This window comes from Leucopleurus acutus, assembly GCF_964270905.1.
Source record: "Leucopleurus acutus genome assembly, chromosome: 8".
Lineage (NCBI taxonomy): Eukaryota > Metazoa > Chordata > Mammalia > Artiodactyla > Delphinidae > Leucopleurus > Leucopleurus acutus.
Genome location: NC_139151.1, coordinates 103,400,114 through 103,413,596, shown reverse-complemented (window position 1 = coordinate 103,413,596; position 13,483 = coordinate 103,400,114). Strand labels below are relative to the sequence as shown.

Genomic DNA, 13,483 nt, shown 5'->3' with positions numbered 1-13,483 from the left:
AGGGAATTCCCCATGTTCCCTGTAGATGTTCTTGACTTGGTAATTAACTGCTTTAAACATGAAAACGTATAGTTGTTTGAAAGTCAGTAACTGAGCCCTCCGATATGCGCACTGTGTGTGTCTGTTCTGCTAGCTCCTGCCCATATTGTCTTGCTTCTTCGTGTGTCTGGTTATCTTTGACTGTGTCCTGCTCAATGCCTGTGACGCGTTATTTATGGAAGCTCCTTGAGGCCTAAGATGGATATGCCCTCATCCAGAGAGGTTTTCAGTTAGTCCTGCCGGGCACGAGAGGAGACTACAAAAGTCCTGATATTCATCTCATCCCAGGCTAAATACACAGCAACTCTTCACCCGGTTACTAAAGTCAGAGACACAAGACTCCTCTCTTTTCCTCACCCCCCTCTAAACACATTAGCAAATCATGTTAGTTCTGTCTCCAAAGTATCCCCAATCCAGTCACTTACCCCCATCTGTGCCTGGTGAAAGCTCTCATCCCCTCTTGCCTGGACCACGGCAGGAGCCCAGCTGGTCTCTCGGCTTCCACTCCTGCCTCTATTAATCCTTTCTCCACACACTGTCAGAGGGATGGCTTAAACATGTGAATTAAATCATGTCATTCCCCTGCTTAAATCTCCTCAATCAATTCCTATTGCATGTGAAATAAAATCTAAGTTTCTTATTGTGGTGTAAGGCCCTGAGTAATCTTTTCCCTCCTCTCCAACCACTCTTCCTCTCGCTGGCCTTGATCCAGCCACACTGATTTCCTTGCTCGTCCTTAAATAGGTCAAAGCCTTTCCCATTTAAATACCTCTACTCTTGCTTTCCTTTGGCCTGGAACATTCTTACTCCTGTTCCTCGTCTTTGATATCTTAGCTCAATGTTACCTTCTAGGAAAGGGCTTCCTGTCACCCCACTCTACGTTAGGACCCTCTGAACCAGAGCTGTGGTTCTCTACCGTAGCAGCCTGGCTCTGTCCCTTACTGCACATTCTGTATGCTCCTTTGGGACTTTACTTACTTTTGGTTACATCTCCCCACAACTAGAATGTAAGCTCTGTGAGCCCAGAGATCTTGTCTGTCTTGTTCACTGCTGTGTCCCCAGCACCCAGAAAAGTTCCTGGCACATGTAGTTATTGTGAATATTTCCCACATAAAAAAAATAAGGCTGCAGAGCCAGCCCTTGGGGTCAGTCTTTATGACCCCCAAACTTGTGCTCTTTCTCCTACATTCTGCTCCCAGGGCAGAGTCTGGAATCCGTGGGAAGGGAACTGGCTGAGGGTCAGATCTGGCTTCTGCAGCGACTCTGGTAGTGCCATCGGACAAGTCCTTTCCTCCCCGCTGGCCTCCGTTTATCCACCAGTGCTAAGGTATGACGCTCTGAGCCACAGGGACCTTGCCAGTGAGAGGAACAGAAGCAGATCCCTCTCTGTCCAGCAGGTAGAGCCATTGGCTCTTTTGAACTTGGCTGCCGGGATCTCTCATTCTGAATGTTGAGATGTCTTCTCATCAAAACGCGCACTCTACTATCACCTACCGCCACCACCAAACACCAGTGAGGTGTTCATTGTTTTGCTCACATTTTAAAATTTTTTAAATGTTCATTTATTTAGTTTTACTTGTTAAAGAAACTTTTTATTTCAGAATATATTTAGATTTACAGAAATGTTATGAAAATACTAGTTTCCATATACTCCACACCTATTATTTCCCCTGTTATTAACATCATACACTTATATGGCACATTGGTCACATTTATGAACAAATATCGATACATTATTATTAACTAAAGTCCACACTTTATTCAGGTTTCCTTAGTTTTTTATTTTATTTTATTTTTTTGGCCACGCCAGGGGTCTTAGTTTCCAGACCAGGGATCGAACCCGTGCCCCCTGCAGTGGAAGAACAGAGTCCTAACCACCGGAGGGCCAGGGAATTCCTGGGTTCCTTTCGTTTTTAACCTATGTCTATTTTCTGTTTCAGGATCCTATCTAGAACACGTTACATTTCGTCATCATGTTTCCTTAGGCTCCTCTTGGCTGTCACAGCTTCTCAGACTTTCCTTGCTTTTGATGACCACCAGGGAGGTTTTAGGTTTTTTTTTTTTCAGTTGATGAACAGTTTTACTAGAAAATGAACAATTTTTCCCAGTTTTTGAGACATAATTGACATATAACACTGTATGAGTTTAAGGTATACGACATAATGATTCGATATGTGTATATATTTCAAAGTGATTCCCACAGTAAGTTTAGTTAACATACCAGGGGTGGTTTGTAGATGGGACTCCAACATGTGTCTTGAGCTTATGGTCACTTAAGGTTCAAAGCTGAAAGATACAATGCTTGGCCCTCTGGGGAACTTAGGCACAAAATTCTTGTGGTAGAAATTGGTAACTTCCTACATAGGTCCTTATTAGGCTGACCTTCAGAAGTGGTCCTCTCGATAAAATGTTTCTGGTGTGCCTGCCGTGTGTTTGGCCCTGTGATCGGCACCAGTAGGGGTTGGAGCTGAGACAGGGTCCTTTTGGGGCTTCCAGTCCAGTTCTTTTGTTCAAGTTGGAGAATAGACGCACAGGAAGGCAGAAGGTAACACTGCACCTCCCTGTTTCACCCAAGGATGTATCCAAGGTGGAAAAAAGGTGACAGGTCCCCGGAATGCCTTCCCATAGGACCTCTGAAGGGCACGGCCTCAGAACTGGAGGATTTGGAATGAGAGGAGGTTTAGGGAATTCTCAGTGTTGTGCTCTCAGCTCCTGGAATCCAGCCCCCGTATTTCAGTGGGCTGGGGTGGGGGAGACTGGGGCCTGGAGTTTCCTTCCCCACCTTGAGAAAGAAAGTTGTAAGCCTTTGTGGTCACCATTGCTTTCTAATTCAGTTGAGTAACTTAAGTCCTTTCTGTGCTCCTCAGCTTATAAGAGGCCCCATCAAGCCCTAGCAGCATCTTTGGGAGGTCAGGGCCGTTTCTTTCAGCCCCATTTTACCTGTGAAGAAACTGAGGCTCACGTCCTACTCGGCAGATAGTGGAGGTGGAATTTGAATCCAGGTCTTTCTGGCTCCTAATTTTCATTTCTGCCCCCACCATATCCTGTGGTGTATGGCCCTCAAGCTTAGAGGAAGACAGTGTTTTGGGAAACTTTTCCTCTTGATCCACTAAGTTATGTTCTGCCCAGAAGTTTGGGGTCTGCTCTAGTGTGCGGACTGGGAGGGGAGGAGGCCCCTGCTCCAGCCCAAGCCTGCCCTTCCTGGGGAATCTGGCAGAGGAGACAGGCCAGGGCTTGGGTGCAGATGACGTGGGTGTATTGCCCACCTGTGGCTCTCACTAACTGTGGGAGTAAAAAGATCACTTTTTCCTTGTGATCCTCAGTTTCTCCATCAATGAAATGGTGCTTATACACCTGTCCAGAGGCTTTATTGCAGCGACTAAGTGACATAAAATTGTTTGTCAGCTGAAGCCCCCATTCAGGGATAAAAGAGGTGGTTATCATTTCCAGTGAGAGATCCAGGACCCTAAATCCAGGGAAGCTGCTTGCCTGTAGGGCCAGGCTGAAGAAAGAAACTCTCATGTCCAGGAAAATGCCAAGCTGAATCCCCTACCCATCCCCAGACACTTCTGCTCCCTCCCACACTGGAAGCACTGCAAGCCCGGAGCAGAGAGGAGACTCCAGTACCCTTTAGCATTGGATGCCAAAGCATCTTGAAGCCAAGACGTAGCATCTGTTTCAGCTCCAAACTCTCAGCTTCTAGAACAGGGTGGGCCACACACAGAACACTCAGGTGTTGAGTGAATGAATGAATGAGTGCATGAGTGAATGAAGAAATGCCAGGGCTGTCAGCAGGTCCAGAGTTTACCTCCTAACCTCCAGGCTCCCGTTGGGACCTCTCAACCTTCTCAGGTCACCACCCTTCCCTTTTCACAGAAGTGCCTGACACCAGGTGTACCAAAAAGGCAAACTGGACTTTATTATAAAGTTGGCTACAAAGTCACCGCAGCACCACGAGGTGACCACCTGGGTAGTCCCAGGCAGTTGGGCAGCCGGGTGAGTCCCGCACCAGGTACACGCACTCGTGCAAGCACACGTGTGACGGCGGCAGGTCTGCCTTCCTCCATCGGAAAGGAACGTAGCGTCTCTTCGCGCCCCCCACCCCAGGCGCGGGGCGCAAAAGTCACAAGAAGGGCCGCCAGGGCGGCAGAGTCCATCGGAATTGAAATCCCGTTACTGGTGTGTAGAGAATTCTACGTGGGTGTCAAGAGCCCCTCAGGGCACAGGCTGGCCCAGGTGGGCACTGCCTTTCCTCCACCAAGGCCCAGGGGTGGCTTGGCCCCCAGGAGTGGAGAACTGGCCCAGGCCCATGGGGCAGCGCGGGGCGGGGGAAGTGAGACTCCCCCATTCTCCGCTTGAAATCCCATTCAAGGAAACTCACTACGAGTGAATACAGATTGAAATGGAAACTGGGATTGCTTGATGTCTCTAAATTTTAAAAAGAAGCTCCCCTCCCTTGCCCTCCCACCTCCCCCCCCCAAATCCTGCAGGGCCTGGGGAATCGGATCTATCCCCCTCTGGCCCCCAGAATCCCCCCAACAATCCCGGGGGGGTGGAGAGCGGCTCCATGTCTTGATGACAATATGCCATACTTGACGACGTTAAGTCACAGACTTATTCAAAACGTTGGTTCCCCTCCACTTCCATCTGCAGAGAGAGAGAGAGAGACAACAGTCAGTTAGGCCTATTAGGAGAGACAGGCTGAGGATGTGGTGCACTGTTGGCACATAGTATGGGCTTCCAGTACGCTGGTCCAATGACTGAATGATCACCAGAGGCTCAGAAGATACGGGAGTAGTTTGGATGAATGGAGTGAAATTATGTCTGTGGTTTTGGAAAGGATGGAGCCATAGCAGGGACACTTTGTCGGGGCCAGGGGCTGAGTCCCACTCTCTTTCCCAAACTCCTATAAACTCTCACTCTGTATTCCCTTTGGGGGACAAAGAATACTGAGATAGAGCTCTAATCCCACTTCCATCAGTTTGCTGTGTAACCTCAGGGGAGTTTCTTTAACTTTGGGATCTTGACTGTCTTCATTTGTAAAATGGGGTGGGGATGGCTGATCTAGGTCCCTCGTAGAGTTAAGAAGCACAAACCATTACCCAAGATTCTCTTGCATCTTATCCCACACCCCTAATCTCTGCGCCCCAGGCCTACTTGTCCAGAACTTCCATATTGTTTTCATTAGTTCTTATCTTAACCGCTATCCTACACAGCAGGTGATCTTATCCTATTAGTGAAACTGAGAAACAGAGAGGGCAGTTTACTCATCTAACTCCACCCAGCATCTCATTGGCAGGAGAGGAACTTGAGTTCTTGAACATTTTGGCTCAACTCACCTTCATGGAAGCTGTCTTGAACTTGGCTCTGGAGTTGATGCAACTCATCAGTAAACCCATCGTAGGGGAATGCTGAGACACCTGTCTCAAAGGCGGTTTCGTATGTGGCCAGGTCCTCCAGGAAGCTGCTATCTTCTGGGGACAGGTTGTTGCGAGGTGATGGGGCCCCTCCTGGGACTGCTGCCTCAGGATCCTCTGAACTCCATTCCCCATTGGGGTCTGGGGTAGAGAGATCCATGAAGATGTCTTCCACGGGCGTCTCTTCCAGGAATATATCAGGGTCAGTCAGGAAATCCAGGTCCTGGCATTTCCAGGGTTTCAGGTCCAGGCTGAGCACAGGGGGGCCAGCTCCTGCCAGGGAAAGGTTAGGGTCCAGGGGCTCCAGCCCGCCAAGTGGCTCTAGCCCACCCGTGCCAGCCTCTGCTGAGAAGGGCCTGTCCATGCCCTGAGCCAACTGGCTGATCTGCTGGATGAGACGGTCTATCTCATTCTGCTCCTTCTCCGAATAGTGGAAGAAGCTCTGCTTGACTGGAGAGGCCTCAGGTGTAAGCAGGCCTTCGGGCACCAGGGGGACATCCACAGAGAGGGGGCCCCGGAGCTGGGCTAGGGCCAGGAGTGTGCAGTCCCCATTACCAGGGCTGCTAGGACTTGGGGGCAACTTCTCATAGAGAAAACTGCATCCCTCCTGGGCGAAGTAAGTCTTGGTGGGATTAGGGCTCAGTTGCTCTGGGAAAGTTTGGCTGGGGCTGTTCAGGTGTGCTTGGAATGCTGTGCTTGGAGAAGTCACCTGCTCATGGGCAGGGCTGTTCAGACGCTCTGGGAAGGTGGCAGTGCTGGGAAGCAGCTGATCTGGGAAAGTGGAGGTGCAAGGATCTTCATAGCTTCTGGCTGAGGTTTCAGTCAGTTGGCCTTGTAGTGGGCTAGTCAGTGGATCTGGGAAAGTTGCACTGCTGGGCGTCAATTGATCAGAGAAGGTCACAGTGCTCGGAGTCAGCTGTTCTTGGAGAGAGCTGGATGGAGCTGGCAAGTGGGTCTGGAAGGGCTCATGGAGGCTGAAGAGGAAGGCACAGCCTCCCGGCTGGTGGGGCGTGTAGGGTGGGGTGCACACAAGATCCTTGCTCAGGTCTGCTTGAAGAGAAGGCTCAGGGCCAGATGGGAATGTCAGGTAACTGAAGCCAAGCTCTTTGGGGGGTCGGGGAAGCTCTTCTGGTGTTGAGACAGCACCCAGCTCAGGAGCACTGGGGAAATTGGTGCTTCGGGGAGGCCCCATGGTGAAGAGTGGATTAGGGCCAGAGCATTGCTCCTGCGAGAGGATGCTCTCCGGGAATGAGGGCAGCATGGTCGGGGTGCCCAGGACATAGGCTGCCTGGGTTTCTTCAGAGTTTAACTGCTGGCGGAGGCTCCAGGCTTCCGTGTCACTGGAGAGGAGAGAAGAGGCAGCCGGTAAGGGTGTGGTGTCCATTCCCAGAGAAGTTCTCTGATTTGTATCTCCTCCATGTCCACCTCAGCTGCCTCCCAGGCCCCTGGCTTGCAGCTCACCTGATTGGGTAGTTATTGGCAGTAATGGGACCCTCCGGACCTTCTGAATATAAAAGGCAATAAATCCATGCCCAGCCTCCAGGCTTGGCCAGCAGTCTCACCACCATCTCTGCTTGAATATCTCCACTCTCAGCCACTGAGGAGAAAGAAGAGATGCAGAGTTAGGACACCCATCAGACAGCACCACCTATTCTCCCCACTCTCTGACCTCTCCACTGAATTGGGGTATTCATGACATCCTCTTTTCTGACTACCTTAACCTGCACCATTCAACTCCCCACTTTGACCTCACCACTCAGAGTCCCCCAGTTCTGATTCTATTCTCACCTTGACTCCTTACCCTAGTGTTCACCCTATAGCATCCAAAGCTGTTAGCCTCTGATATCTCCCCGACATCAGTCTTGATCACAGCCCTTCTTGGTCAGGTTTCCCATGCCCTTTCCCAACTCCCTGTCTTGTCCTCAGCCTCTCTGGACACTCACACAGGCGGTAGTGTTGAGCAGAAGCGTGGCCCAAGTCCTCAGGGTGCAGCAGTCCATACCATGATTTACAGAGCAGTTCACTGCGCTCAAAGCCCAGGTAGATTAGGACACTGGGAAGGTGGAAAGGATGAGGTCAGCTTTCTGTTTTCCCTGCTTGATACCCAGGCATCTCACTCCCTCCCAGGTCTTCTGCACCCTTAGATCCCATCCTCCCTGTCCCTGACTCCAGAATCTAGGGTCCCCTCACCTCTGACCTGCCTTTTCCCTAGGGTCTGAACACTCTGGGCTTACCTCTCTGAGATGTCCAGCAGGGCCAGGTCCTTAGCGTGATGGCTCTGGAACATGGCCAAGAAAAGTGAGGCAGGGCCAGGACCAGGGCCAGGGCCAGGGCCAGGGCGGGGTCTTGTCTCCAGTGGAGCACAGAAAGCTGTGAACACAGGATTTCCTGCCCAGTAGGCCCCAGGTGGGTGAGCGTGGAATCGGCCTCGAATAAGCACCAGTTTGTTGCCTGCACTCTGGCGCCTGAGGGACTTGGAGGTGTTGAAGCGACAGCGGAAGAGGCGATCTAGGTGAGTGAAGAGAAAAACTGGTAAGAGAGTGAATGGCTGAGAGAGATGGCAAATGGGAAGGAGCAGGGCAGCAGGAGGCATATTGGATTGAGGAAAGGAGAAAGGAGTTCTCACCATTATCCAGAGCAGAGGGCAGGGTGAGTTGCTGGCGCACAGTTAGGTGGTCAGCTGGGTCAATGATGTCGTAGATACTGTCACCCTGGGCAACCAGGTCCACCTGGAGAAAGGTAAAGGAGAGATGACCATTAATGAAGGCAGCAAGAGCCAATCCTTGGCACATAGCGTCTTGTAGGCTATAACTTCCTCCCCTGTAATTCCCAGATTCTCAAAAGTGGAAAACTTATTGTGTTCCCATCCGTGCTGCAGTCCAAGCTGTAAGGGTCCTCAGCACTCACCATGGAGTGGCCCAGATGCTCGCTCACACTCTCAGAGAGATATAGCAGCTTCCCCTCCGCAGTGAACACAAGCAGGAATCCAGGTAGTGCTGCCACTATGTCTTCAAGCTCTTGAGCTGAGAGAAGCCCTGTGGGGCCCGCCAGAGGAGTGCCTGCAGAGTGAGAAGACAGGGTGAGTCAGGAGTAAGACTGGGAAGCAAAGCAGAAGTGAGAAAGACATGGACCGGGTTTCAGAAAATTCTGAGGAATTTCTCATGGACCTGCTTCTGCACACACCTGTTGACCTGCTGCCCGCAGCCCTTGCCCGGGGAACCTGTTGCTGGATCTCTCCAGCCAGCGAGCCCTTCGACTTCTAAGTCGGGGCTGGGGCTTTGGCGGGTCTGTGTTTCAGGACCACGGACAGCGCTCCAAAGCCGACCGAGCGTTCAGCACCGCGGGCAGTGCCTTGCAACCCGGTGGTGCTGTCAGCACCGCGGGCAGCGCTCCACCGGCTGCAGAAGAGCCCTTCCAGTATCGTGAACAGCATCTGTGCTTCCCCAGGCTTTGGCGGCTCCGTCCCTGTAACTTCCCGGGTTTCCCTTCGCTGGCTCCCCGGAGCGCCTCTGCGCTGGTGGGGACTGGGGCCATTCCGTCCTGGCTCTCCTCCTCCCATAAGTCTGGCACCAGGGACACTATCCAGGCTCTCTAATCCTCATTCAGAACTAAGGTGAGGTTTGGACAGAACTCAGGAGGAAAAGTGGGAATTCCTGAGTTCTCCTAGTTCCTTCTCAACCCAGCTCGCCGACACGCTGCCCTAGACCTGCGGCAGTCCCAGTGGGTTCCCTCTGCTTCACTCTCCCCGGCGCGTGCCAGCTCGTGTCTCCGCCCCAGTTTGCTCACCTCCAGCGAAGAAGACGCCCTTGCGAGTGTAGATGCAGGCAAGACTCATAATGTGCAGGTAGGACAGCCGGACCTTGTCCGCTTCGGCCAGCGGCAGCAGCTCCTTGAGGTTCCGGATCTCAGCGTTGATCTGGTCTCGGCGCGCCTTGGAGGCGCCCTTGGTGGAGCGATACATGACTAGCGGCTGCGGAGCTCCAGCTCGGGCGCTCCGAACACCTGCGTTCCTGTCCCGACGCACCGGTGGCTTCCTCCTTGCTTCCCCGTCTCTCGCTCAGGCTCTCTCTCTCTCTGTCTCCTCTCCCGGGCTCCGCTCGGCTGCGCTGCCCCCCTCGCCTGCCTTGTTCCGCCTTATATAGCTCCTGTCAGGCGTGGGGGGCTCGCTTTAGAGAAAGGGGGGGCGGGAGGCTGGGCTAAGCAAGCTGCAGCGGGAGCTGCTGGCTGGGGTTGGGGGGGCGCGCTCCTCCTCCCTCCCAGGCTTCCGACGTCATCCCATGACGTAGAACGAGAGCGGGAGGGGTGCCGGGAGGAGGGGGAGAACGCAGGCTGCGGAGGGGGCCGCGGCTGGCGGCAGCTGCGCCGAGAGGCAGGCGCTGCTTTAGGAAGGCCTGAAAGGGGGTGCAGGGACCCAGGTATCCTAATGTATTCAGCTGAGGGAAGGGACAGGGCAAGGGTTGGGGCGGTCTGAAGCCCCTGGCAGGAGAGTCTGTAGAGGGGCTCGCTCTGACAATGATTTTTCTGAAGAGATAAGGGAAAGGGGAGGAGCAGGGTCGTACACAAATCCCCCCTCCCTATTTGCCAAAGGTCAAGTTCGCCTGGGGCGGGGCGATGGGGGTGGGGAGAAGGCCCTTCCTTGGCCTCCGTGGGATAGGTCACAGCTGGGGTTTCTCTCTAGGGATTACTCAATCCGGGATTCCCTTAGTCACTTTCAAAGAACATATCTCCTCCTCCCCCCTTTCCAAAGCCGGACCTTGCTGATTTAGCAGGGGGAGGCCGGTGGGGCTCTAAGTCCCTAGGATGGGTGGGAAAAGGGTCCTGAGGGAGAGGAACCAGCTGAATCTGGCCTTGGTTCTACTTTCCCACGGCCAAGAATAGGAACACCTGCACCAACGCCGCAGTCGGCAGTGACTCTTCGTTTCTCTGTCAACTAATTAACCTCAGCCACTGACGGGGGAAACTGAGGCAGGGTCCCAGGGTCTGGTGAGGATCTGGGTCTATACCAAGGTATCCCTTCCCCCATTGCCAGCCCCCAGAGCCAGCGGCTCCCCCCGCCACCACCCCCATATCCCTCCACCCCCCCGCTCGAGTGCAAGCCTCGTCTCCCCGCGGGCCGGGGGCGGGGGCGGGGCCGGGGGAATCCCAGCTCCATATTAGGACAGGAATCCTCCGGCGGCTGCTGCGGCGGCGGCAGCGGCGGGCGGGGCCTGGCTGCCTCCGCCAGGCTCCGGAGGGCTCCCCCCTGCCTCCAGCGGGGAGGATGGGGACGCAGCAGAGAAGCGAGGGGGCCGTGCTGGACCCTCTGCACGATCCAGGCACCTACCAGAGACCCCTTAACTCCGTCGGGCTGTCCACACTCCCCTCCAACCCCCTCCCCGTCATCGGCGGTAGGATTCCTCGCTGTCTCTCCATCTTCAACTCTCCACATACCCCCCACCGCCCCGCACCAGCTAGTTTCTTTATCTCATTGCCGGCTTGGTGGTCTATCTCAACTTTGTGCGCCCTCCGCGCCCCCCCCCAAGTCCCCCTTCTGCTCTCTGTCGTCTCTCTTCTTTGTCAATTTTGTCTCCACATCATATCACTTTGCCCTATCATTTCCCTCTTTCTTCTTGCTCTTTTCTGTACGGATGGTCACTCTCTACTGGGGTTGAAGGGTGCCTTTGTTTCCCCCAAACAAAGGGGAAAGAAATGGGCTAGGGGACATTTTATCCGAAATCGAATTCTGTGGGGTAAGGGTGTGTGTGAAGTCACGTGAGGGGCTGGGGATGAGACCACTTAAAATTTGGGGGAAAGGGATTGGCCTGATTGTAGAAAGCCACGTAGGAGGGGTGGAGATAAACTTTGACACCAAGAAGCAAAATTTGGGGTCTTCACTCCTCGTGGAAAAGGGTGGAAGCAAGAGAGGTAGAGTGGGAGGAGGAGAGACAGCTGAAAAGAAGGCTGTCTAAGAAGGGGGTCTCTGGGGGCCCAATCCTGACCTCTTGTGTATTTTGGGAGAGGTTGGGTCCATCCACATCAATCTTCCCGTATTCAGTGGCACAGCTGAGATGGAGGGAAGGGGTATGTCTGTCTGCCTGTCTGCCACTATCTCTAACCCTATTTACCTGGGTGACAGAAAAATGGTTCCTTCAGAAAGCGTATCTCTGTTCCACTTTCATCTCTGTCTGACCCCCGACGTACTCACCCACCCTTCGCTCAAGCTTCTGTTTGGACAAGCCCTTAATCTTTGGACCCCTTTCCTGTAGGAAAATCCAGGGCAGTGTTCCTGTTTTATTCACTTATTGGTTCTTTATCCCTGACTGAGGGGCATTCTTAGTGTTCCTCTCCATGACCAGAGGTGCCTGTTGGTTTGGTCCAGCAAGCTGAGCAGAGCCGCGGTGAAAGAATGGGGCACTCGCCGCTGTCCGTGGTCCTGAACTATCCCAAGGAATGTCATATGGAACATGGGACGTTAAAGTAGAGCTTGAATCCATACAGTTCTCACAGTGAGGCCCCAGCTGGCTGTGCCCTTGTCCTCTGAGAATGAATAAGGGGGTGGATTGTAGGGGGGCAAGATATCTGAACTCTAGGAGTGAAGTAAATGCGGGGGGGGGGAAATGGGCTCAAGGGAAGAGCCCTTGGATTTTTCCAGAATGGACTGGGGGGGAAGGCACTCTGGAAGAGAAGAAGGGTCTAGAAAGGGACAAGGGAGGGGGCACAGAAGAGCTCATCCTAGCTCGCCCACTCTGATTCAAGTTGAGAAGCGCTGTATACCCCAATGTCTTCTCTCTCCAGGCCAACTCCCACACCCCTTGCATCCCACCTCCTTAAAGCTATTTTTAACTGTGGAGAACCAAAAATAGCTTGGCAGCAGCTTCAGTATGTGGGAGAGGAGCTATTTATATCACCAGTGATGGTTCCAAAATAGCAAGCAGGAGGAGGGGGGCGGCTGGCACGCTAGAGAGCTCCTGGCCGCTGCTAAAAATACTGGCAGTGTGAGTCATCCTGGCCTGGCTGAGTCACCCCACACACACCTCCCTCCCCCTCCCAAGCAGCAGGCGGCAGCAGCAGAACAGGCTAAGAATTGGAAGTCTGAGATGAGGGAGGTATTAGAGCCCATTGACTATAGGAAAGTGGGCAAGGGAATGAATTCAGAGGGGGGCCTTGGGGTGAGTTTGTAGAAGAAATGGGGGGAGCAGAAGCCACCCACCCAAACTCTCTGTGTGAGCCTGCAGCATTTCCAGCTATGCACTGCTGCTTGGGGATGCTTGGGCAATTGAAGGGAGGGGGCCAGACTCTGAGAATGTGCGTGTGTGTCTGTCTGTCCATTTGACCATGACTGTATTTGTAGGCCTCTGTATGTCTGTTCGCATGTGTCTTCATAGCTGTGTGTCTGTATCCCTTTATATCTATGCATTTGCTTATACCTGCGTCTATGCCTGTCTTTATTAAGAATGTCTATGATTTCCTGTGTTGTGTGTAGTTCTATGTTTGTGCTGGTATGTATTTATATGTTTGCAGCTTTCTGTGTGCCTCCCTGTACATGTGTGTGTTTGTGTCCACGTCTGAGTTGGCTCTGTGCCTTTCTCTCCCAGCACCTGATGGTGTGTGCGGATTTGCTTGCATCCCTAGCCTCAATGCACCTTCTGTTGCTCTCTCAGATGTCACTTGTTGGGCTCTTGCACCATTTATGCCTTAATCATCTCTCTCCACCCAACATCTTCCCTTCTCTCCAGCCCTTGGACCCCAACGATTTGTGAAGGTCTCTCTGCATGCAATCTCTAGCTAAAAGTTGGAGGAAAGGAGCCCCGTGTGACCTCTTCCTTTTCTCTTGAACCATCCTGAATTGTCCCTGGCCTGCAGGAGTAAATGGTTTTCCATCACTCCATATTTGGGGAGCTGAGGAAAGAGAAGGGCTTTCTTTAGTTCTAAAAAAAAAAAAAAAATTCCTGGTGTGGGCACAAGCATGCGCAGCGCACACACACACACGCACACACATACACAACTGAAAGAGAGAATGAGAGAGAGAAAAAATATCAAGGTCCCTT

General features: G+C 52.8%; 1 protein-coding gene across 1 annotated transcript; it reads right to left on the bottom strand.

Moving 5' to 3' along the window:
• Positions 1 to 4,657: 4,657 nt before the first annotated feature.
• NPAS4 (neuronal PAS domain protein 4) lies at positions 4,658 to 9,417 on the bottom strand (the record flags this gene model as incomplete). Its single annotated transcript, XM_082843840.1, has 8 exons — positions 4,658 to 4,686; positions 5,379 to 6,796; positions 6,918 to 7,053; positions 7,400 to 7,509; positions 7,691 to 7,964; positions 8,083 to 8,185; positions 8,364 to 8,515; positions 9,243 to 9,417. The coding sequence occupies 8 exons, from the start codon at positions 9,415 to 9,417 to the stop codon at positions 4,658 to 4,660; spliced, it is 2,397 nt and encodes a 798-aa protein (XP_082699966.1).
• Positions 9,418 to 13,483: the final 4,066 nt, after the last annotated feature.